At 39.3% G+C, this 26,431-nt stretch overlaps 1 protein-coding gene across 1 annotated transcript in view; it reads right to left on the bottom strand.

Moving 5' to 3' along the window:
- Positions 1 to 289: 289 nt before the first annotated feature.
- CYP7B1 (cytochrome P450 family 7 subfamily B member 1) overlaps positions 290 to 26,431 on the bottom strand; it is a gene marked incomplete at both ends in the record, with an annotated part of 119,042 nt that continues 92,900 nt past the window's right edge. Inside the window, 5 exons of the mRNA XM_079533830.1 lie at positions 290 to 586; positions 4,491 to 4,669; positions 10,928 to 11,134; positions 11,578 to 12,174; positions 18,837 to 18,973. Coding sequence (XP_079389956.1) covers positions 290 to 586; positions 4,491 to 4,669; positions 10,928 to 11,134; positions 11,578 to 12,174; positions 18,837 to 18,973 — 1,417 coding nt within the window. The remainder of the gene's footprint in view (positions 587 to 4,490; positions 4,670 to 10,927; positions 11,135 to 11,577; positions 12,175 to 18,836; positions 18,974 to 26,431) is intronic.

Here is a 26,431-nt window from a genome sequence, read left to right as displayed (position 1 = left end):
TTCCCCCAAACCCTACTGAACTCATGGCCAAGAGTATGGGGATCCTTCATATTGGGATGGTTTACTCAGCCAAGTTCTTGTCATCTCACCTCAGCAGAACATGGGCAGGACAAATAGAGGCTCTTATGTCTCTGTGTCTGTCATCTACCTCCAGCCCACGGGCTTTTCTCCTCAGAAAAAAAGGAAGGAGCTGAAAGCAGAGAGGGTAAAAGCAAATACTTCCAAAAATACAAAGCTGAGTGAGGAAACAGAGGAAACAGAGATTAATAGAAGGCACAGAGGCAATCGTTCAATTTCTTAAGGGCCTCAGCTTGTAACGAAAGGCAATATCAGTGTCTGGCAGGAGGATACCAAGGCCCATACGACTGTTATCAAGTCTGACAGCTTTGTTTTCCCCTAGTTCTACATCAAAATGAGCCAAAAGTAAGAAAAGAAACATCTTCATCTCATTCATCGCGAGGAACCTCCCTGGACACATGCTGATCCCAGAGCCAAAGGGCATTAGGAAATACTTCAGTTTTCTTCCTGCCTTATAGAATGTAGTTTTCTTTTTGCCATTTTCTATGTAGCGATCAAACTTGTACTCCTGAAAATTAAAGAGAAAGAGTGAGTGAGAGATATCTAACAAAACAGTTGCATGAGTAGCTTTGTTTGCATGACTGCAATGCTTCTTAAATCCCAAAAATAAGATAAAGAGGAAGACAAGGAGCTGACAGCCTTTCCTTTTCAGCTGGTTCCCTGAAGTTTCATTAACTCCCTTTTTCTTCCCTGCAAAGAAAACTACTTAAATCCACTTACTTAGCTCAGCCCTTTTACATCAAGCTCCTTCAGCTCCCATGTCTCATTCACTACAGTGTCTGGCCTGTATTGATTGCAATTAGATTTTGACTGCTTTGTAGCAGGGATAATGAACCTTAGTGGAAGGACAATTTCTTGTAAAGCATCATATGTACTTGGTGTGGTACATACATCATGAATAAGGATAATCCACAAATGCTTATGAATAAATTAATGCACTGCACTGATACTGATCCTGTCCTTGCAAGGTAAAGCAAAATCCTTTTTTTTTTTGGCACCCAGTGATGCACATTATTCAAAAAGCAGGCCCAATACTTTACAGCCAGTTTTACCCCTCGGGAGGAGATCGTTGCTGCTTAATTTGCCACATCTGACCTTCACATGGCTTGCTCCAGAATCAGTGAGCAAAGTTGGAACTGCCGGTGACTGACCATTAAAAAGAATGTGCTTTCAAGTGAGGTTTGAGGTTGAGTTTGTAACTTGCACTCCATAAACTGAACATCTTTCTGACTATTTTCCAGCAGCAGGATCACTGTTTAGAGATAATTCATGTTTTTGAATGAAGGAGATCTGGCACCCTCACTCAGTCAACGGCAAATTAACCACTTACAAAATCCTCCTGCATGCTTTGAATAAAAATGACAGACACTTCTTGCTTATGGTCACTCATTAGCATTTGTCCTGCTTTGCATACATCTGCTATAGCAGCAGCCATTTGGAGCTGGCTGGGAACAAGTCAGTCAGACAGAAACCACCTCAACTGATTAAAAAAACCCAAATAACACAATGATAAAACACACTGATACTGATCTACCCATTAGATTAACAGCTCTGAAAACCACACACTGAGGGTCTGGCTGTCAAGAAAAACAGCAGCAGGGGAAGTGGCCTACGAGAAAGGGACAAGGGGAAGGGAGGGAATACAACTTTGGATGTTGATGACCAGGAGCCTTTTTCTCTAAATGGCAAGGGCCTGGATCTCCCAGAAAGCTAAAGGCAGTTGTATGTGTGTTTTCACCGGGAAGTACTTCTTTTCAGTTTTTGTGAAAGGAAGCATATTTTTTTTTTTTGGTCTAAATCACTGCGTCATCTGAAGGAGCACAGTAACAAGTGAAAGCCCAGAATACCCCCTCTTCCTTAAAAAAGAATCTCTTCCTGAATTATAAATCCCACTGTCAGATAAGAACTGTAACTGTCTGAAAAGAAAAACCCAAAGCTCTTCACTTCACAGGAGCATTTCCACAAGATGCGCTCCTGCTGTCTGGAACTATTGGGAATGGATGTATTGCACACATACACATACAGGGCCAAGCCTTTCTCGTAAGCTTTCTCACAATCGTAAGAGCCACCTGAAAACTGTAGTTCATTTTAACAAAAATTAATGTGCTGTGCAAGGAACTGAAAAAGCAGAAAACATGTGTGATATCAAAATCACGCCTGTGTTGTTGGGGCCATTAGGCTGTGATAATTTTTATAGAGCTAGTGAGATTGCTTTTAAAGAAAGGCTAGTTTTTTGACAACAAAGGGGATTTCAGCCATGCACGAGGCCTTCTTGGAAGGGAGGCTGGCAATTGTGGTGAGGAAGATGTGAAGAAACTGGAGATAATGTTCTTTGTGAATGGTCTGCTCACTGTATTAGGAAAACAGGAATCTCCTATGACTTGTATAAGTCTCACTCTGTCATGTCCTGTATTTAGCTTTATTTGGGAAGCCCCCTTGAAGGGTTTCCTGCAAGGTTTCCTTTTCTTTCATTCTAGGGAATTTGCAGAGTTCCGTTTACTGAGCTCTTAACTGTGCTGTGATTTGCAGGTTTACTTATCCACTTTACAAAAATGGACTCATTTATTTAGACTTTCAGTGGAGAAAGAGGTCAACAATATATGCTTACACATATACAATATGGTGCCAAAGCAGAAGATAACTTGATAGCTCTTAAATTTATGTATCCAGGAGAAAAGCATCGCTACAAAATTATCTCGTCAAGCTGCCTGTTTTCCCAGGAAAGTTTTCCCTAAATACTTGACAAGCTCAAGACTGCACCTTTCAAAAAATTCATTCTCCATTTCTATCTGATCTTCAGTAGTTATTGTTGAAAGCACACTGCATATTTTAAGAACCAAACAGAACACTGATTTCCCCACTTTTCGAGAGGGCCCATGTGCTGAAATCAAAGTACTGCAATGTGTGGATTGCTCATTCACTATCAAAAAGATAAAATATATGAACTAAAGCTGTACTGTGAAAGCTGAGCAGAACTGATACCAAGCAGATATATTCAAGGAATGGAAATATGGTAATGTATTCTTACAATTATTGAATAAGGGAGGGGGGCACAGCTACCACTCTGATGCTTTAGTCTAGGACCTAAACAAACAGATGGACTTTTGACAAATCAATAATGTTCTCCAGAGTAAAGTGTTAAGAATAAAATGAAAAAAAGCTTATTTGTTAGCTGTGACTTTTTAAGGATAAAAGTATTAATTAACTATTTGCCAATACATGATTATTTTTTAAAATCACTAATTTTATCAGTAGTCTTTACCTTCATTTTGGGTGGGAGCAGATAGCAGGGTCCTACTGGATATTATTTCCATTTTCATGGCTCTTGTGATCATACCTGTCTCTACATCCTGCTCCTTCTAACTCTAACACACACCACAACTCCCCTCCGCCTCTGGCAGGGTTCCTGTATAGCACAATGATGCCCTTCACCAACAAGGCATCTGAATCTCATCCTTCCTTTGCAATCCCACATACACATCTTTACCCTTAAATTCCCCAAAAGTAGAGCCTTTGGGAACAGCATCTCTAATACGAGGTTTCTATAAACATGTAAACATGCCTAAACATGGAAATCAGCATGGTAGGGAGAAGGCTGTTTTCTTAGGGTAAGGGGGATGAGGAGTGATTCAGGAAAAGCTCCTATATCTACAGCTGAAAAGGCCAGATTACAGACAATCTCACTTCCTACGTGGCACACTGGACCACGGACAGCGACCGAGTGGAATAACCTACTGCAGACTCAGACTATTTAATTTGCATGCAGGTGGTGAACTTCTGAAGCCATATGAAGGCTGAGGCAGGGTGGATTAATTTCGAGTCTTTGATATTCATTAACTTGAGCGTCAGAGAAAAATACAAGGAGATGACACAATTACCCTCGGAGCTTCGCTGTGGAGCAACAGCTTTACGGTCTCAAGTTCACAACGCTATACTAATTGATAGAGAAGGGGTGAATCCCTATGAAGAGAGGTGAAAAAGCATAAGGCTCAAGTAAGTCACTGCTATTATAGGGCTTCAGAGAGTCAATGATGCTTTGGGGGCACTTAGCTAAATGGCCCACATTATTTGCTATTTAAACCACCTTCTATTATTCAGCCCTCCTTGGGTATCAAATGATCCACTGACAAACAAAACCCACATTTAGCCTAAAGTTTATGGTAGTCAATGTGCAATTGTCAATTCCTTTGAAAGCAGTAGCAGTCAGTCTCATCACCATATTTCTCTCTTCAGGCCATGAATCTTTTGACCTGTAGGGCCCTCAAAAATACATCTGAAAGTCAGAAGATTTGTTCCACAAGAAGGAACAGCAGGAAAAAAAAAAAAAAGAAACAACAAAAATACCCTTCACAAAAGGCCTGGCTGCCACAATGTGCCTGAAGTAGGAAGAGCGGCACCAGCTGAGCATTTACCTTAGGATCTTCATAGACCTCGGGGTCCATGTGCAAAATCTGAGGGTAAAGGGCTATCCAGTCTCCTTTCCTCAAACTGACTTCCTGATCCCCTTCGAGCTTGAGAACAAAATCCTCCTGGCTGATGCGAATGTTCATGGAAGATGAGCACATCCGTAAACTCTCGTTTAAGGCACTCTCTGTGATTAAACAAAAGCGGAGGGGGGGAAGCATCAGAAATATGGGAGATGACTGCAAGTTATACATGGCTGCAGCTGCTGCATTTCGACAGGTTTAGTAGGGCAGGCTAAAGGAGGAAAAAAAAACCCACAAAAAAAACCAAACCACAAACAAAACAAAACATGAACCAGACACCATGAGAAGGTACTAAACAGTCCCGCAGGGCGGGGGCCGCGGCTCTGAGCAGTGCGATGTGATTCTCGCTGATGGTTCTGAGAAACTGTGTCGGCTGGAGGCAGCTCCGGATTTTGGGTGGAAAGTCATTATTCAGGCACCATGTTGAAAACAACACAATCAGAAGACATGAATGCTTTGTGCATTTCCTTTCATTTTGGAGCTTGAGAGCAAATACCAGAGAAAGCATTCGCAGAGCTATTCAGCTTGCCTTTCAGAAGCTGTTGGGTGTAGAGGCACAACTACATGCTAGAAAAAACACTTCGCTTGCTAGTCTGAGGATTTTTAAATTTATTTGCTTTGTTTTCAGTGAGCTACATTGCCAAATGGTAGCATCTCTTATGGTCAAAGTGAATGAAAGCAATTCATTATCTTCCTGGGAGTTTTAAGAGAGAAAGACACTTTTAATTGTCAAAGAGAAAACAAAACACAGCCCTTTCAGTACAGGAGAAGCTCAGTTTCTGTCTCCACCATCACATCCTGGAAAGCTCCAGAAGCTGAATGTCCTTGCTTTCCCAGTGGCCTTCACCTTTTGCTCCTAGCACGACAGATTTTATGGCTAATTTCCGGCAATTTATCCTGGCAGTTTGAGGAGGAATTCCTTTGGGAATAATATGCATAATTTGCATAAATCATTCTGATAGCATGTATATCAGCATGTAGCTCCTGTCTAAGGCTGCATCTCTCACTTTGTAATCAAAACTGACTATTTTTCCACCAGCGTGTATGGGTGCTGTTATATGTGACTGGATTCCTTCTAATCGTCAGCTTGAAAAACAGCCTAAAATTGGGTTTCATTTTCTCATAACAATCCATTTGTGCCCATTTTTATGTTTGGGGATATCAAATAAGCCTTCTCTAAGCATTCACCAAGGCGCTGTAACTGCTGCACCCGAAAGGTTAGCTTATTAGAGACAGTAGCTACCCAGTGTAGATGCAGCTGAAAAAAATAATAACAAATGCTCTTTCACTAAAAATTAAATCTGGTGCAGCATGCATAGCAAATAAAGTGGCCCTGGATGCTTTCTTGCAAGAGGTTTTTCCTTAAGCATGCATTTGTCTAAAGAAATGAGGCTGCGGTCAGCTCTGTGTGGCCAGCGCCGTGATTCAATGTGACGTACAGTGAGTCTGTGCATATTCTTTTGGACTGCCTTCGTTACTATAATCAGGCAGAGTCAAATCGGCTTGTTGGTGACGAAGCCAGAGAAGAACCCTGGTTCCAGAATATGGCCTCTACTGCGAATAGCCACAAGGCACCTGACACGATAGATTTCAACTGGCAGCGCTCTGGCAACAAAACTTTGCATGGTACAAAGGAAGGGTCCAGCCTCCACTCCCAGACTGCCCTCAACCTTCAAAATGCACAGCTCGGAACGCCACAGTTTTGGAAACGGCGGTGACGCATGTGGCAACACCATTCACCCAGGAAATCAAACGGGGTCGGGGGGGTGGGGAGAGCAAAAAAGGAAAAATAATTATTGCAGCGCTGCTGCGAAATACCGGGTCTGTGTTTAACTTGACCAGCGCTGCAGTCACATCCTATCGGGGGCCGTCCTCTCGCAGAGCGCAGCAGTCAGTGCCCAATGCCGGATCGCAGATGACAATCGGGCAGCATATCTTATGCAGAAGTTAATCACAATAATGGAGCACAAAGTGTGGCTTAGCGGTCAGATCGTAAATGACAAATCTGTTTTACCTTCCAGTACCAGTTATGTGTAGAAGGCGAGCTTGGCTCTAGCTCTGAGCGATCATGCCGATAATCATTAGATGACAAAAGTAATGAGTCACATTATGATCAACAAAGGAGGATGGAAGCTTATACTGGTTTGCAGGCAAACATTAAAAAAAGAGACAGTCAGCTTTCCCCAAATGCCGGGGCTATACGTTGGGAGGAATGACAACTGCACAATAAAGCTGCAGCCTTTGCTTGCAGTTGTCATAGTTGAGCAGACACCAGCCATCGCCGCTGACAGACCAGCTGGGTAGCTTGGGAGGCCTTCCATTCTGCACCATGAGGTACAGTAAATTATCCAGCGTGGTAGAGCAACATCTGTTTCTGTGCTTGTGCCGAACAAACAAGGCAATTTAAAGCATACCAAGGGATAACCAAGCAGCAAATGAGCATGACCCTCATTTTTTTCCCCTTCTTACACACACGAGATGCTAAACTTTGCTGTACACTCACTACATAAAGGAGCCAGGCTGTTGTTTGATAAGGTGTTGTCAGAGAGATTTAACATATTTTCTAGAGAGAGAGAGAGAGAAATATCTCATAGTATTGTTATTCTTAGAATCCTCCCACTTCTCTCTTCATTCCTCTTATACTAAAGCTAGCACTCAGTCTACAATTCATTCTAGATTTTTTTTTTTTAAACTGTTTCAATATACTTATAAATATTCAGTCTTTAAACCCTAATTTGCTATACTTAGTTCACATGCCTTCAAGCATTTGTCTTCCAATTTCCACTGAATAAATGCGTACTAATGAGAAATAGAGCAAGCTGCTGAGGCAAAGCTGGGTGACTTGAGCCTGGCCTGCCACCAGCTTGTGATAGGCAGGCAAATTGAGTTAAAATGAAAAGTCTTGTCAGCTGAAATACAACATGGTAGCCAAACAGCAAGCTGTCAATCATCCAGCCAAAACAAGGGACTGCAGGTAATAAAAGGTCACTGTGAATCATAAGTGCATTTGGCTTTCATAGGCAAGTTAATTTTAATTAAACATGATCTCGATCTGTAAATGTTTTATAAAACTTATTGTGCATAATGGATTGTTAATTTTACACTAACAGCAGGTAATAGGGTACTATAATTATTAGAGTGCATTATAGGAAAAAAGCAATTGGGTATGCAAATATTTGGGGGGGGGAAGGGTCGCTAACTCACATGCACAGCAGTGTGCCTGCACACATGACAATTGGAAACAACTACATCTGTATCTTCCTAAGAATTACATGGTACTGCCCAGCCGCCTCCAGGAAAAATATATTTATTTACCTTAACCCAAATAACGATGTTAATGCTTATTGCTCGTGTTACAGTTACACACTCCGCATTAGCTCTTTTGGGGTTCCTGTCCTTTTGTCTATACAAAACGATTTTTCAAGCTGTGCTTTCTTTGCAGGAAATCTCCGGGATTCAGCAGTGACCTGGGGCAAGAATACTTCACCATATAAATGAATGGACTAATACTGAACAAACGAACTGACTAAACATGCCTAGCGTTACACATGCACTAAGTATATTTCTGCTCTACCCTTTGCATTTCCCTTATAACCATAAAAACCGACAGACCATTCTCATGTATCGTTTACCGTATTAGAGCTCCATTGTGAGTCATAATGACTAATAATGTATGTTACTCTGTGCACACAAGCACGCGTGTTTTGGTTGCTGGAAAAGTCTTAAGCAGACAACACGAAGTGCGCTGCCCCAGAAATGCCATTGAAAGAAAATAATCAGGGCCACAATGTGTGACAAGAGGGTTGAAAGCTTTTTTTGTTTTTTTTTTAAACCACATACCTGTGTTTTGAATTTGGAAGTAAACTGGGACATGTCATTCCCTAGACCCAATGAACATGGCCACAATAACAACAGTGCCTCTCAGAAGGGCTTTTTAGCAATTCCTGCTTGCTCTCCATAGCATGAGGAATCCAAAAAAGGCTCTTGTTTCAGCAGGCCAAAAAGAGGACGGGGAATCAGAATGCTTAAAACAGGAGAAAGAGATGACAAGGTGATAAATAGACAAGAACCCCACCTGGCTGCCTTACCCAGGAACAGGGACACAAATTCCCATTTCTCTGTGCTGCAGGTCAGTACAGGGGGAGAGGGAGGAGGACAGGCTCCTTCTCATATGCCATGGCCAGAAAGCTGTAGGTACTCTAAGTGTGGGCAGGGTTGGCTCATGGCTTTCTCCACACAGCTGCCAGTGGAGATGGGGAATTCCTGCTGCACAAGCAATGAAAATTTGAACCTTTGTTCCTTCTATACATTTACTAAAAAAACATCCCTTTCTCCTTTCCACTGAAGCATGAATTTAATTCTCTTATGGTACAGTTTTTTTTCTATATTATTATTTTATGGGACAGTATCCAGCCCTTTACGACTTAAGTGCCAGAAGAATTGAAATCATTTCTTACATATCATATTATGTTTAACACCATTATAAAATTTAACAAAAGTGTAACTTGAATACTACGGAATACTACGAAGTAAGATGCAGCATTTTCCTCTTAACACGTGTATCAATGATACTGAGACATTTGACAGTTTCAAGGAGCAGCAAGAGGATGACATGGTCAACGTCGGAAACTGTTTATCCCATTTTTCACCAGGTGATTTTAGTGCGTTCTGTGCTTTTATTTTTCTTATTCCTGCACTTCTGGGGTGCTTTTGTTTTTCCCTTACCAATTGCACCTCTTGTCTCCAATTAAAAAATAAATTTTATCTTGACCATCGTAGGAAAAATTCTTCTCAGAAAGAGTGATGAGGTATTGGAAAAGGCTGCCCGGGGAGGTGGAGCAGTCACCGTCCCTGAAAGTTTTCAAGAAAAGGGCAGATGAGGCACTTAGGGACATGGTATAGTGGGCACTGTGGGGATGGGCTGATGGTTCCACTAGACGATCTCAGAAGTCTTCTCTAACCTTTATGAATCTATGACTTTATGATCTCGATGCTTGGCAACTTTTCTTCTCTATTATCTTTTGCTGGATGCTAACTCAGATGTGAAACAATTTTACTTGTGTTCCTAAGTTACATGAATTGCTTAGAATGTCACGTTACTCTTGTTATTGAATATCCTCCCATCATCAAAAGCCTTCTCCATCAACTACAGATAAATCTGTATCAAAAGAGCTGTAACTCCAGATGAAACCAACTTACTAGAGCCACACTGTATATAGTTAACAACAGTGCTTTACTAAGAAGTAGCTGAATCAAACTCAATTTTAAATTTGTGCTATGAGAGACAATTCAGATTGAACCACAGGCTCTCAGAATATGCCATACTGGAAAGTGGAATCCTTTATGTAATACTCACCAGGTGCACTGATCCCACACTGCTTTACTACCCCATCTCATAACAGCTTCATTTTAGAGCAGACCACCAGGTCAGGACAGGAGCAACCGAAACACACAGAGCTATGCTCAGCTTTATCGGGGGATTGCTGTCAGCATCTCAAACAAAAGGGATATTCACCCTTTATGCCTTTATAGAGCTCCTGTCTATTCTGATAGCACTACCTATGGGGATTTTCAGATGCTTTGAAGCTAGGCTGCTCCCTGCTACACACACCTATGAATACTTTCCTCTCTCCTCCCCCAGGCTAATTTCATCATTCATCTGACCAGTGTCTGTGCACTAGGAAGTGAAGTGAAACCACTGGGCCCTGAAGGCTCATCCAACCCCAGAACACAACTTCCCAATGTGACTGGCCAGAGTCCTTCTGTGAGCCACTGGTCTATAACTGGGAGACCTGGATCTCCCTCTCTGTTTTGAATCAAGGTACTGCTTTCAGTACTCAAAATGCCATTTCTCATCTGGAAAGCTTTAATTCTTCTCTTTAGTTCAGAGGCATAGCTATGCTGAAGCCTGCTTTAGAACTCTTTTTATCACATTAGGGAGAGAAAAAGAAAGAAACCGCTTGTGAAAAAATTACATTTGCAGTTTAAATGCATTACCCTACTTTAATTTCAGAAAAGGGTCTTTCTTGGCAGTACCATGCTGAAGTATTTGAAATGCATTAACACTTCGGCAGATGCTCAGAATCAAGCAACTTAATAGGCATCAACTTTTTTCAAATAATTGCAAAGCTTCGATTTAGCCTTTTGCATACCTTGCATAGTTAATTACCTAGGCTTTAATGTTTACATGCAATGAGAGTATCTACAGCTATAAACTACATAATTTATAATTGATGTAAATGGGTGTTATTATGTCAATTAGGCAGCTGTGTCCTCCACCTTCTCAGTAAACAGAAATGAGTGATAAACCCAGTTTGCAGGGAGAGACCCTCTTCTCTTGCTAACAGATAAAAATAAATTACCCAGGTAGACCAGGTTGTCCAATTGTTCTCTGGTGAGGTGGATGTTATACGTGGGCCCTCTCTTCTGACCTGTTGACTGCAGCAAATGGTCAATCTCGTCACGCACCGCTGCGAGAGCTTCTGGGTGCCGCAGCAGATAATACATGGCCCAGAATGTAGCTGGAATCGTGTTTCCCACAGAGGCCCACAGGAAGGCAAAATGATGTGCTGGGAGAAAATAAGTGAAAAGGAAGATTAATAGCGTTTATTACACTGATTAGATTTGCAGTGTGCTAATTAAAAGATGTTAGGACACAGACCCAGCCAAGGATCAGTGAATGCTAATGAGGACCAATAGGCTTCTGAAGTCTAATTTTCTGCTTAATGAGAATAGTTTGAAATGTAATGTCGGGGGGGTGGGGGGAATAAGGGGAGTAAATGCAGCTCAGTTATAATCTTTCTCATTATCACCATTAAGTATCTTGTTTTACCACCTCAGCACAAAAAAAAAATCAATTATCATAGAGGGTTGTTTCAGAGTAAAACATTTTATCATTAGCCAATTAGAAAGAACATAAAAAAATTTCAAGGTCGCCATTTTGCCTTTTTATTTCAAAGGTCTATAGTAAATTATTTTATTTTAGACAAGCTATCATTCATAAGTTTCCTACCTGCTTTGTCATAATCTCCAAGCAGCTCATATTTCTCAAATATATCTTGTCTGGCTTGGACCACTTTTGACCCTCCCAGCCATTTTGTCATGTTCTGAAGTAAAAAATGATGTATAAGCTCCTTCCGAACCTTCTTGGTAGCTCCTAGCAACTCAATTGGTATGTTTGCAGCTAAATAGGGAAAGCTGGCATCAAACTTGATAAATTTGTCTCTGATTTCACTAATAACTTTGCGGCCATCTGCAGCAGGAACTCTTCCATATAGTGTTACAAAACTGGCTTCAAACATTACAGAGCAGCAGAATTTGTACATTTTTTCTGTTTCCCAATCTGTTGCTTGTGAGCATTTCCATTCAAATATATCCTGGAGATTTTTCATCATGTGGTCAGAAATTATTTCCAAAGGCTTGCCTTGTAGATACTGGTAGATTCTGTGCAGGTTTTCCTTGAGATCGGGGAATTTTACATTTGACAAAGCTGGGTAGTCAAAAGTTTTGGAAGCCATCTTATCAGCAAATTCGTGGAACTCAAGTTGTTTGCTATTTCGGATGACGTAAACATATTGAAACGGGTCCATGATAAAGGTAATATATCTGCCTGAATAGAAGAAAAAAAAAAACAGACACGTGGCTTTGTACTCTGATGCTTTTAAAGGTAATAACTAAAAATAAGTACCATCAACATCTGGAAGAACATCAAGAAAATTGCCAAAGAAAAGATTTGTGAGGAGATTTGCAAAGAAAAAAAAAAACAAAAAAAAAAAAACAAAAGGAAGATACAACATATTGTATTTAGTTTTGGAAGAAAACACAATACTTACTCTCCTTGTAAGGATTTCACCTGCATGTACTTTCACAGCACTTCTAAAATCAGCACGAAAACACATTTCAATTGCGGACTGACCTACTGGTTTTGGAAACTATAGGGTGTGACCTGCAATTATGGCACTTTGGAATAAATCAGTTACTACCCCACTATGATTTATGAAATGTAATGTGGGATCATAGCAGCATTGTAATTTTTTTTTTTTTTAATAGCACTAAGAGATTTTCGTATTTCATCTGCATAGAGGAAAGTGTATGACGGAGGCTGAAGTGGAAAACTTGTTACCTAGGCAGATTTTCTTCAAGGAGATGACATCTAGACTGAAAATCTGCTGGCAATAGTTTTAACTGCATGTTGTAAAGCCCCAACATTTAAAGCTACATCTGTATTTTCCTTTCATGGTGTCTCAATTTTTTTTTGCTAAGAAGTTGCTTAGTATTAGTAAAATGACCACAACGGAATCTGACTTTGAAGCCCTGGCTTACAAAAGAGGATCTTATTCTTACAGTGCTTGCCATTATGGGGTATGCACTGACCTGGCACGGTCATGCATTGTGTCAGAGTGCATGGAAAACTTTATGGCCTTCTTGATGCACTTGTGGAGCTCTACAGCAGATTCTCCAGCTTTGGATAGTAAGGTACAGCACTGCCATGGTACGATGACTTTTGAAATTGCCTATACCAGAAAAAAAATCTAAATTTTCCCCCAAGTTTAAAGTAAACTAATGAAGAACATTTTGGTGAACTATCATGAATCAAAATGCTAATACTCCCAAAGCTCAACTAAGCCTTAACTCTTTATGGGTGATTCCCATATTAAGTCTAAATTTAGAGCTCTAGATTCTTAACTTGCAGGGACAGGTGCATTAGGGAAAAAAGGTACCCATTAAATGTACACATTCTCTGTGAAATATCCTAGCTATAAACCCAGAAAACATCAAAGCTTATCATACTTACAGTCTAATTCTGTCTTACTAGAGGGACAAATCTCCTTTGATTTTAATGGGAATGCTACATGCTTAACTGAGGGCCAAATTTGGCTCTGTGACAGATGTCCTGAGATAAAGTAGTCACTACCACTAAAAATGTCAACAAGTATCCATGGTTACCATGTAGTGATATTTGAATGATCTTAGTTATTCCATATCCTGACTTGCACATACACACCCTGCTCTGTGGCAAAGATGGGTGCACTCTGGACTTTGCAATAATAACCAGCTGGTGAAATTTTCATCCCATTTACACTCCCTGCAATCCCAGTGAAACAAAGGGAACACGAGGGAAAAATCAAAACAGAATCTGAACCCCTTCTTCTCAACAATGTGTGAAGGTTTTTGAAGTACTCATGTAGTTTGCTTTACTGTAATGTAACAAAGTACAGATATAAATCAATTTTGAAGAACAAGAAATCAGCCTGATGAAGAGATCCTCAATTCCCAGTCATTTTCCTGACCATTTCTTCCTTTCCAAGGCTCTTATAAATTTTTAGCCCCTTAATTTTTTTTAACTCTTGCAGGATATTCCCAAGCCTTTGTGAAGAGTCCCAGCACTGCTCTCCCTGCACTCCTCTCACCCCAGCTTTCTCACAATTGCACACTCTTCACTGAGGCCACCATCTTTGTGATCAAAGCTTGGAAAGAATGCCCATTGGAGTGATTTTTAATAAATAGACTTGGAGTGTTATTAACCCTAAAGATGAAAGCTGGCTTCCTAACTTTGCATTTACAGGGTAAACAATTTAAGTTAAGATTTTTAATTAATATTAATTTAAACCATCTGTCCACCATCTGCTTATTTCTGATGCAAAATATGAGTTTCTTTGTGATCTTTAATCAGACTCTTAGCAAACACACATCAATTCTTATCATTTTTAAGCAAGAAAATAATTTTTTGCAAATAGGTTTTCAGACAAACAAACTATTTTAGCAATAATTTTAAATCAAAATTCCCTCAACACTAGCACATACTTTGGAAAAGAAAAACTCTGACAAACTGAATAGTACAGATCCTTATTTTTATTATTCTCATCAGGTTCCTGGTAGCAAAAAGTAAGTATGTACCAAAATATAATTCATTTTGTAGAATCAGCTTGGGCTCCAGACCATAGCATTGCAAGTTGGTGATATATGTAAACACACAAAACAAAATACTTTGTTACTGTATTTATGCAATGTCTCTATAGTCAGAATAGTGGAACCCCTCTATAACAAAGGCAGCTTGTGTATGTACCTCACAGAGGATCCACAGAATCACAGAATGGCCAGGATTGGAAGGGACCTCAAGGATCATGAAGCTCCAATCCCCCTGCCACATGCAGGGCCACCAACCTCCACATTCAATACCAGACCAGGCTGCCCAGGGCCCCATCCAACCTGGCCTTGAACACCTCCAGGGATGGGGCATCCACAGCCTCTCTGGCAGCCTGTTCCAGCACCTCACCTCTCTCTCCGTAAAGAACTTTCTCCTGACATCCAACCTAAATCTCCCCTCCCTCAACTCAAAACCATTTCCCAATTTTAGATCTCTTTGTTAGAAAAAGACTAAAATGTAGGACTAATTAACTGCAGTTAGAAAGTTATTGTTGCAAGAGTACGGGTGCTTGTAGGACTAATTAGCTGCAGTTACAAAGTTATTGTTGCAAGAGTACGGGTGCTTACAGACATTAATATCATGCCCTGCACACAGACCAGCACCACAGGTTTGCCCCAGTGCCTTCCACCCAGTAAGATACTGATGACAATTACAAACTCATGCCCCGACACCTCCCATACCCTAAACAGACTTTGAGAACTTAACAGCAAACCACCAAACTTTCTGACCTCACTATACCATTCTGAGGTATCATCAATACTGCCATGAATTTTGCTTTTCAGATAATTTTGTTTCTGCAGTTAAGGTCTCTTCTTAACACTTAACATCCCTGGCGGTGTAAAATACCAACAAATGCAAAGTTCTTCCTCAAGATTCTCGTTACTCTGCAGTATTTTAAAATGCAGCTGCCCCTCCCCTCCAATACCATTCCACTGCAGCTAATGCCAAGAACTACCTCTTGCAGTGGTCTTTTCTAAAACAGTACCAAAATACTGATGCTCATAATTTTCCATCACTGGTAAAAGTAAATGACAGATCAGCCAAAAGTGGAGGCACGCCACATGCTTTCCAAATTAGGAAGCTTTAAATATTGAACATGTTTATAAAGAAACCACTAGGGACAAAGCCTGTCCTTGTTAGAATATAAAAAATTCCTTTGGCATAAAAGAGCAAGTAGACTTGTCCGTACAGAAATGTCACACTGAAAATCCCAATAGTTTAAGTCACGGAGCTATTTTATTTAGTACAATAGAAACAAGTCAAAGTAATAGATGTATACTTGTTTCTGTAAAAAGCCCTCTGAGTTATTTTAATATGGATACAGAAAATTTATACTCCTTGTCCAATCCTTCAGTTTGCATTACAACCGTGCTGCAAATAGCCTGGTTATCTCCATTTAGTTTATAAACTCTCCTACAAATAGAAGATTGATGTGAAAAATATGAAAATTGTCAACTTTGGTAAATCTGAGCACAGAAGCCAGTATTTGTATGATAGTTAAGAAATTACTCTAATAATGCATTCCGGAGCTTTTTAATGCTAATGATGAAAGACAAGCGTTTCATATGCCATATAATGATGGATGTTATTTCAGTAATGCTTGCAGCAGACTTCAGCTTTGTAAGCTCATGAAAATTACCTTTTGCCTAAGACAGAAAAATGTGGTACGTTACTGTAGGCGTGTCATGATTTAAAAGATAAGAATGACTTATTAGCAGAATTAAAAAAGGCCACATGTGCTCAGCAAAAGCACTGAAAGACAGATTACTTTATTAAGATTTGAGTCAGACAATCTCATAGATGGCGTTGCAATGCCCACTGTCATTTCTAATAACGTACCAGGAAAAGGAGACAAAGTTTAGAACGGGAAACTGTGACAAAACTGCTTCAAGATCGTTAAGTTCTTACCTAGCTGTCTGCCTACGCTGCTGGTCCTTAGCAAGCAGAAAGGCTGAGCCAGGAAGTACTACCATCTAAAAACAACAGACTCGGGAGCTTTCTCTCTCATCCCTTCCTTCTTCTTTTCTTTTCTCTTCCTCTCTTTTCCTTTTCTGAAGACTATCGCTTTTACGTAATCGTCCTCTTATTAGGAAGATTCTGCTGAACTGCTGACAATGATGTACAGTAGTGCTTCGCCGGTATGACGTTTGGGGAAAACGATTCTGCTGCACCACCACACAAAACCAATTAGAGAACTATTTTCTGCGACAGGTCAGGAATTTACATTGTTTCTCATAGAAAGATGTGCTTTTTAATTTCTTTATTAAGATGACATCCATGTCCCTTGCGACTTTTAGGTATGACAATCATTTGCTCATCACATGGGAAAGTACAATCAGCGAAATCGCATTACCGGTATGGGGCAATGCCAGAAACTCCAAGCATCGTTCCACATTTTCCAAATGAACTACTTTGAGAGCCAATAATTAGAACAATACATATTGATAGGATTTGTTGACAGGACCTGTAGTCCCTCACCAGGGGGGTAAAGCAATGATAGTACATACACAGCCGGCTGCGTTATGTTTGCTGAGCATACAAACATCATCTTTGTCAAATCAAAGAGATGCACAGAAAGCCTGTACATCTCAACATCAAGACAGGATACGAGCTACTAACTAGCTTCGTCTTCCCTTCTGAGTTGTGGCTGACAGGCTGTTTCTGCTTAGTGAAGTCCTGATGGTCAGTATTTTTAGATTGGAAAAAAGAGAAGTCAAGATAGCATCTCTGATACGACCAATTCACAAAATCAAAGACTTCTCTGCATAGGGTTGAAATGACATCCATAACTCACTGTTTGCTTTAACCTGCATCAACGAAGGTTTCCTCAGAATACTTAAACACAGGGGGATTAGTAGAAAAGGAATTCCGTTTATTGTGCCAACAGAAATTAGTTCAACTAAATCATGTTCACAGATTGCTGAAAGACACAAATCTCTAAATACAGTTTTAAATAAAACAATAAAAATAAAAAAATATTTAATTAAACACATTATGGATTCTCAAGCGTGACTGCATTTCCTTTTGTGAATGCATCGAGAGTCTTTCAATAATTATTAATTTTGACTCATAAGAAGCCATTACTGTTTGTAGTATGAATGTACACCAACAATGAAAAAGAGAATATTTCACAAAAAAGTTAGTCTTGTAGATGAACTCATTTTCAAGATACAGAAATATCTAAACATACCAGTTTCCAAAGGAAAAAAAAACAACACAAATGAATAAAAAAGCACGGTTAACAGCAGTAAAAATGCCCTTCTAAAAGACAAAGAACACAATAAGAGGGACTAAAAATGTATTAATTAAACATACTGCATGTAAATTACTTGATTTTTGAAGGAAAAAAATTGTATTGCAAAATAATTAAATGGAAAACTAAAAATAATGTCACCGTCAAAAAAATTACAAAGCAAACTTTGTACTTTCATTTTTCTTTGAAACTCTTTAAAAATACAAGGATAGCTAAAAGTGGGGTAGAAGACTCTGAAATAATAACTGATGCAACTATAAGACTGATCATCTGAACAAGGATCTCAGCTTTCAGGAGGGGCAAAAGCTCCATTCTCCTGACCCTGTCAGGTAAGAGTTTATCTTTTCCTGAACAAAGGAAACTAGTTGATTTTAAGTTGATTTTAGTAAAAAGTGTGTATGTGTATACACACAGGTATATATCTAAATTTATATATTTAGTTTTCATTCAAAAATCCAGTTTCCTTCTGTGCTTTCCTTATGCTTTTAAGCATCTACGTGAAATCACTCAAACGTTTGTATTCAAGCTAGTGTAGTAAAACAGCTATAAATACAGAAAGCAGCAAGGTTGTATCATACTTTATTATATTGTTATTTTCCGCAAGCACGATCAGAGTAAGAGACTGGCAATGGGAAGTTTCTGTGTTCTAGTCCTGATTGTATCACTGAGTCAATGTGTCATTCATTCCCTTGTGTTCCTGTCAACCAGTTGTAGAATGTGTGAGAACATATCCTGCACTTTTTTTTCTAAAGTGTTTTCTAAATTTAATCTGATATTTTTTCTGTGCAGTGTCAAGATGATGTTAGTTCTGCCTTCCTTAGGAAAAAAGCAATACACATTTAGATGTGTTCCTACATTACACTACAAATTCTGTTGATATGCATGTATACCTACAGCTACATACAAATACACATACTCATAATTAAATCCTGGGGATACTTATGACGTTATAATACATTTGAATTTAACATATTGTGTCCTGTGCTACAGAGGAATGTTTTTAGTTATGTAAGATTCTAAAGTAAGCATCTGAATTGCTGTTTAATATCACTGATGGAAAAACCAAGAGAATTACTAAAACATTTCTCACCAGCAATATGTACAGTGAAAATATCTCCAAGTTTCTTTTGCTGATCCAGTAAGAATTTGAAAGCATCTTTTCTAAAAAGCAGAGCCTTCCCCAGGTAAGGAATCCAGCCATTTATTAGTGGGGGCTCTCCAGTCTTCCTGTTGAAAACATAAAAAAAAATAAATTATCAGGAGTGAGCTTTGGCGACAGGGCAACTCATCTTTATATCTATTTATGTATCACAGTCAGACCTAACATCTACTCAATGTATAATATTTTGTACAGAAAGTTCTTCAGATACGACGGCAGGTTAAGTCTAATCACACCTCTGAGCACAAAAGGCTCTGTGCGGTGATTATGAAAAATAAGAGGGAGAAATTGAGACACGTTTAACTACAGGTTTTCCAGTTATTACCACAAAGTTATGAACACGGAAAAATTACATATTGACGAAAATCTCAGAGAGAGGAGTCCTCTCATTTTCAATATTTTGCATGTCAAAGAGAGGCGTATCAGAAGGCATTTATGACAGATTTAGGTAAATAGGACGCTGACGTAACACACAAAACAAATAGCTTTACAGATAAGGTTTTAAGAATTCCTGTTTACCAGCATACAAAACAGCTACCGTTCTAACTATGTATCTTTAATATATAGAATAATAATAGAGGCTGAACATTCACCGTAATAAATCACAGTCTCTGCATATTTATAGTCTGCTAAGCTAGAAACCTGCATGAACATTTTAAGATGAAATTCTAGATAACTGTATTTGTGACCCAGCCTGAACAAGCAGTCACGCTGTGTTGGTTATGTTTGCAGAACAGCTTAAAATACCTTTCAAGACTCTTTTAAGTTACATTTTCCCTTGCAAAGGAAAAGAGGTTAACGCTGTCCTAATCCTAACTGCAAGTAGATGCCTTTCCTCCGTGCTGGTCTTTACTTGCTTCAATCTGATTTACAACAAAGAAACATAAAGCATGCTTGCTCTGGAAAGGATTTAAACAAATATTCACGAACAACTCTGTTGCTACATCCCATCTGTGAAGGTGACTTATACTACATGCAGAACAACTCATTCTGATTAAACAAGATATTTACTAGCTCGGATCTAATCAAAGATCAAGGGATCACAAGCTTTACTACTATCATACACAGCATGGATTTTTGTGTAGCTGGATTAACCCTATCATAGTCACAAATCTCCCGTGAACTGCTCACACAGAAATAAAACAAAAACGTAAACGTGATATGTTGAACTTACATTTTCTATTTTTCTCATTAAAACTTTCCAAGGAGCAAATTACAAGCCCGTGATTTGCACTCGCACTGCAAAAAGTTGTTACAAATTCAGTTAAAAATGAACAGATGCAGCCAAACCACACTGCACGCCTTGAGCTCCTTCTGTTTCACTGGCTACTAATTACAGATGTTGGTTTTCCAGAAAATCATTTTGCAAACATTCTTGTAGCAACCAGAAAAATTTACATCCCGCACATTGGCACTGCTGGTTTTTTTTCTTCATTCATTTGTTTCTTGGAGTTCAGAGGGTTGGGGCTTTGTAGTTTGTTTTGTGATGATTTCTTTATTGTGGGAAAGGTGCAACCTTTCTCTTTTGTGTCTTGCATAAGCCAACATGCTATGCATCCTCTCACAGGCACATAACCCCATGATTTACTACACTGGGCAGCAAACTTTGTATTGCTTAATTCTGCGCTCGGTGTAGACAAGACAAGAACTAATCTGAGATTACATGAGAGGGATCACCAGCCCTGGAAGCGTAGCAGCCCACTCGATATCCTTAATTATCCCCTCAAAGCCTGTAACAAATCTGGATGATTTACCAATTTTCCCCCTGACTATGCAGTCCCACCTGCGGTCTGCTTTCCTTTCCTGGGTGACACCCCGTTCATAGCCCTGTGACAGATATTTAGATAGGCTTTTTGTCATATTCTAATTTAACGCATCTCATTTCCCGCTCCACGTTCTGTCAGTCGGTCAAAAGCTGTATTCTTCACCAGCTTTCTGCCGGGTAAAGAGGACGCAGCTCAGAGATCCAGGGGGAAATTATCTTAATGTTCCCAAGTCCGTGGGATCACATCAGGGAGACATTTTGCCATCGCCAAGACGTGAGGGTCATCGTTCGCTTCAGCCGCGTTCAGCTCAGCAGCGATGAGCTTAGCGCTGTTAAACACCGCGGCTGGGCTCCGTGTGCTTCACAGGGAAATGCAGCACCTCTTTAACTTACAACCCACAGCAGGCTGCTCACAGAAATGTGCCTTCATTCCCACCTTCGCTGCTCTTTGGGAGACGGAGGTCATCTTAATGACTTATAGTGCGCCAAGACAAAGCACGGTGCAGGTTTTTCTGCTCCCCTAGACATGCTTCACTGCACACACATTCAGGCAGTGCTGCTCACCTTACCTGAGCTGCCTGAAACCTGTGCTCAAAAGTCTGTACAGGCTTTAGGGTGCTGCACTGCTTTCACAGCAATTGGTCTGAATCACCAGCAAAGTCTACACAAACTCTCCCCATCAATTAAATTTGCTCACATACTTTAACTTAGAGCTCACGCTTCACAGCCTTTATGAAATGTGGTAGTTAGAACAACAAATGTTGAAAAATGTTAAAAAAAGTTACCACTTTCTCATGGCCTATTTTTTTTTGTATCAAACGTAACATATATATGAATTAAGAAAGAAAAAAAAAGAAACATGAAGTGTTTTGATGGCAATTTTAGATTGCAGCTTTTTAAATTCAAGTACTGAGAACTTACGACCTGACAGTCCTATGCATGACGGACTCATATCTAGTTTAACCACTTAAATCTGAATTTGCCTAACACAGTCAGTATCTCATAATATTTATTCCATGTTCCATTTAGTTTTTTTTTTTTTTTTTTTTTTTTCCTGCATATTGGCTTATTTTTGCACACATACAAAATATTTGTATGTATATTTATTCTTTCATGAGAAGTCCATTTGAAGTCTGTAAAACTTAATGGTCAGATTTCTGACATATGACTGAATTTTACAAATAAAGCATCAGCAACACACTCACTGTAAATCTAGAAGTAGGAAAATCACCTAACAAATGGAGGGAAACCAGCACAGCTGTATCATCCACCATTGCTAAATGGATGACTCCAAATGGCATTCTGCAAGAAATCATCTGGCTACAAATATGGTGTGTACATAAACTGAACAGACAGATATCTGCAATTTATCTCTGCTTTTATTTGAAAAGATATTTCCTTGTTAGCAAATAATAAAGTTGTCAATTCTACTCAATCAAAGAAGTGAAGTTTTGGAGTTTGTTTACAGTTTCCTTAAGAGATACATTTGAGTTCACTTAAAAAATTAAGTCACTAATTCAGGTATGATTATTTAGTTAAGAAGCTGAAGCAGCACAAGCAATGTGAATGTTGTGTCTATTCTGCAGTGCTTAAATAAAAAAGAAGAAAAATGGGCTGCAACATTAATTATGTGAGAAATGAATGAAAATATTTGTTTTTTATGCCAAAGTTCTCTAAATATTATTTTCCATTAGCAAAAGTGAATTATTTGGGAAATCCAAATAAGGTCATTATTTCTGAAGCTCTCCGACTATTAACGTACTTTTTTCTATAATTCTTCAAGAAAAAATATAAAGATTCACAAGAAAACAGACCTTGCCAACATTTATCTCTAGTAGAAATGCTATTGCTTATAGAAGTATCAGGTCTATTCTTTTGCTGGTTACATCACTGTAACTCCTGTGCAGTGCAGGGCATTGGATCAGTGTAAATGAGAGAAGAATCTTTCACTCATTATTTGTATTTCAAAGGAGCAGATGCCTTCCAAATTATGCAAAACTCCACAGAGCATCTAGTACTACAGCAGATGAACAGGTTAATTTTTCTCTTTGCACATAATAAATCATAAGTGCTTTAACACCCATAGTCGCATTTCATGAACATGAACCTTCTGTTTAATAATGTCTGTTTACAACTAGAATCAGACATACAGTAATCTCTTGCCTGGGATAAACATTAATCCAGATCTGTCTAGAAAAATTATACAATTCATTACCATAAGTAATCTCTATTGTGCCCTGTGCTAACCTTCATCTTTTTTCCTGTCCTATAATCTTGCAAATCCACTGGTGACTGGTGGTGTATGATTGGCATCTGGTGTGAGCGCAGCCAACGCTGCACAAAGAACAACCGAAAAAGCCATAGATGGCAATGTCACTCAGTGGGGAACTGCTGCTTCACTGCAACTTTCACCAGCGGGTAAAAGAATCCTCAAGCTAGGGAGAAAAAGGGCCCAGAAAAGACTGGAGATTATCATTTGCCACAGAGGGGCCATTTTCGCTTTCTAAATTATTACCATCCACAAAAATAAAAGGTGTTGGTCTGATTTCCCTGTAGCACTTTTGGTCCAACTGCCACATTCTGTGTAAATACTGGAACAGACCATGCTGAGGGACCTCAAGGAATGGAAATGTATGGGTGCAGGAGTAGAACAAAAGCTATTATGAACATGTCAGAGCAGTCTGAGATTATTCACAGGCTCGATCACAATATTTAAGCAACAAGACATGACAGACAGTGTCTTTCCAGGGGCTTATGAGCACTCTAACAGTGAGGAAAAGAATGAGGCCAAAGGCTTCAACCCCAACAAAGGTAATCCCCAGAAATGTGGTGTCTGGAGTGTCTTGTTGTATTATAAAAAAGAGACATGGGAAACTTAGGACAGGAGAAAACCAGCAAGTCAATCTTTCTTTCTTTCCTTCTTTCTTTCTTTCTTTCCTTCTTTCTTTCTTTCTTTCCTTCTTTCCTTCTTTCTTTCTTTCTTTCCTTCTTTCTTTCTTTCTTTCTTTCTTTCTTTCTTTCTTTCTTTCTTTCTTTCTTTCTTTCTTTCTTTCTTTCTTTCTTTCTTTCTTTCTTTCTTTCTTTCTTTCTTTCTTTCTTTCTTTCTTTCTTTCTTTCTTTCTTTCTTTCTTTCTTTCTTTCTTTCTTTCTTTCTTTCTTTCTTTTTTTTTTTTTTTTTTACATTTGGCAGTTAGTTTCTCCCAAACCTCTTCACAGCATTAGGTGTTCTGCATCTATGAGAGGACAAACCAACCCCCACCCCCCCATTTTCTTTCAAACATTTGATCACAATAAAAATTTTTGACACACACAAAACTACGCACGGCTTAATTACCTCATCAAAATCATTTGCCTCAGTGATACCCTGGAATTCTAAATTTTCTAGACTGAATACATGTAATATTAAAAAGTACTTCCTGCAGAATTAGATGGACACGAACTTTGGTAATATAGTTTTTCACCTTTGAATTCCTTGACTGAGCACTCCTGCAGAGGTAAGGATCAGCTGTTGCTCCTACCTGATCAATATTTGCAACTTTGTGTAAGCAAATGGATGCACTGGGCTGTAGCTTGGCAGGGTGACACAGGATAGACTCATTGAAGAAGATGTCTCCTCACACATGGAAATGAAAAGCACACTGCCCACTGCCTGTACCTTTGTCTAGGTGAAGAGCAGATAACCTCCTGTCTTCTGGGAGGATAAAGATCACTCCTAATGAAGTGGAAAAGAGCCCAAGAGGGGATGAATCTCTTGCTGTCCCCTGTTACGGCTAACCCAGGACAGAGCCCTCTGCAGTGCTCATTGCTTGATGTGCTGTGACAGCATGCCAACGAGGGGAGAACACAGGATGATTTTGCAATGTTATTCACATAATTTCAGCTTAAAAAATGTCAAAAAAACAATGGCTACACCTGGAAAATGCACCTGTGAGCACATCAAAGAAAAATTTTGTCTGCTTTTCCAAAAAAAGCGTGCTGATGAAAACCAAGCAGTGAATATTTCTTGTGTCTTTTTTTTTTCTCCACACAGAAAAATGCAATCTTTTTACTGACAGATTTTTTTTGGCAAAAAGTTCTGTTGTTTTTTTTTTTTTAACTCAAATACACCTCTTCTGTAAAAGCATGCAAGCTTTTTGTTTGTGCTCTAACTTCCACTGCAATCAGTTCTTCACAGGAATCTCTTTTTTTTTTCCCCTATTCTCATTTGGATCATCCCTAAAAATCCCCCAAACACCTGTACTTAGCAACATATTCAGTAGCTCTGAAATACTGCTACCTAGGAAGTTTTTTATTTTGCTTGTTTTTTTTTTTTTTTAGGATACATTATCTTAGCAGCTATAGGTTCACATTACACATATCACCTCATCAAAGTTCTGTGTTGAAGAATACATCCACAAATTCAACCACTACTTATAGTGACTGGTTGGAGCGTTGCCTAAAAACCCCAAAGGTGGGAAATCATCATTTTGAGGAACAGTTTAAAAATGGAAACCTACTGGAAAAGCCCTTTTGGCTCAGTCTTGTCAGAGGTTGAAAATTCCAAGAAGGGTTCTACACAAAATGTAATGTGAAGTTTCGTAGCAGCCAGAATTGGAGTAATGGAAAATACTCAGTTAATGCAAAAATTGTTCAACAGTAATAGAATTTAATACTGATTCAGTGCTTGTGGCCTTGCCTCTGAAATTCTACACTGTCTTTGCTCTGGGTGAAGTCAGTAAGAGCAGCCATGACTGCTCAGCACATTCCCCAGTCAAGCCCACAGTTATTTTATTATATCTTGATATTTGAAATCACTTGTCCCGTTCAGCTTTAACCAAATTAAAACAGTTCAAGTTAGGAAGGGATCCAGAGCAGATCCTTACTCCATGCCTTGTATTCCAGATAGGCTACTGCATGCCAACATCCTTGCTCATATTCACCCATGCTGCTCTTGCAGATATTCAGTAATAGAATTTCCAGTCTTCCCAAGCAATCTGTCCTTATCATCAGAAAATTTCCCCTCACGTCTACCCTTTATCTTCATGTTGCACTTCAAATCCTCTACTTCTGATTTTGTCTAAAGAGGATAAGAGAAAAAATAACCACCTTCACCCCTTTCAACAGGAGCACTTTATATATTCAAAGGTACTTACAATGTTCTCCTTTAGTTTTCCTTAGGTTAAGCAACTCCAGTTTCTTACAGAATTTCCTCACAACTGTTTTCTGCACCCCTATGTTCTCACACTCCTCCCGTCTTGATTTTTCCCTCCCCTTTGGAAGCACCATGCCTGCACCAAGCACTGCACAGTGATTACCTCGAGCATCTTGCGGGCATCTGCATCCCAGCACAACCTCAGCTTTCCATGCAATATCTCTATGGTGTTGAGAAAAACCCAGGTTAGGAATCATTACAGCCTTCAGCCCTTTCCCAGAGAAAAGATCCTGGTCCTATCCAGATGCTGCTGATTAGTCCTCTATTTTTTCAGTTTGCCATTTGGAACGCTAATCCCTCCTTTGCAGGCTTGCAGCCCCTCCTCTTAATATTATCCACAAACACAAATGCTTTTTTTCCCCTGCATTCATGTAAGAGGGAATGGATCAGAATACAAATTTACCAATACTTCCTTTTAGCACTATCAGGAACATATTTACACTGCACATTGATTGACTTCACCCAAGAGAACCCAACAACTCTCGTCTGATATCTATCTCTTCCATAATCCATTTCTGTACTTTAATATATTGCCTTACTGCAACACATGTTAAAACTGTACACAGTAAG

Source organism: Tetrao urogallus (genome assembly GCF_951394365.1).
Source record: "Tetrao urogallus genome assembly, chromosome: 3".
Taxonomy (NCBI): Eukaryota; Metazoa; Chordata; class Aves; order Galliformes; family Phasianidae; genus Tetrao; species Tetrao urogallus.
This window is presented reverse-complemented; position numbering and strand designations above follow the sequence as displayed.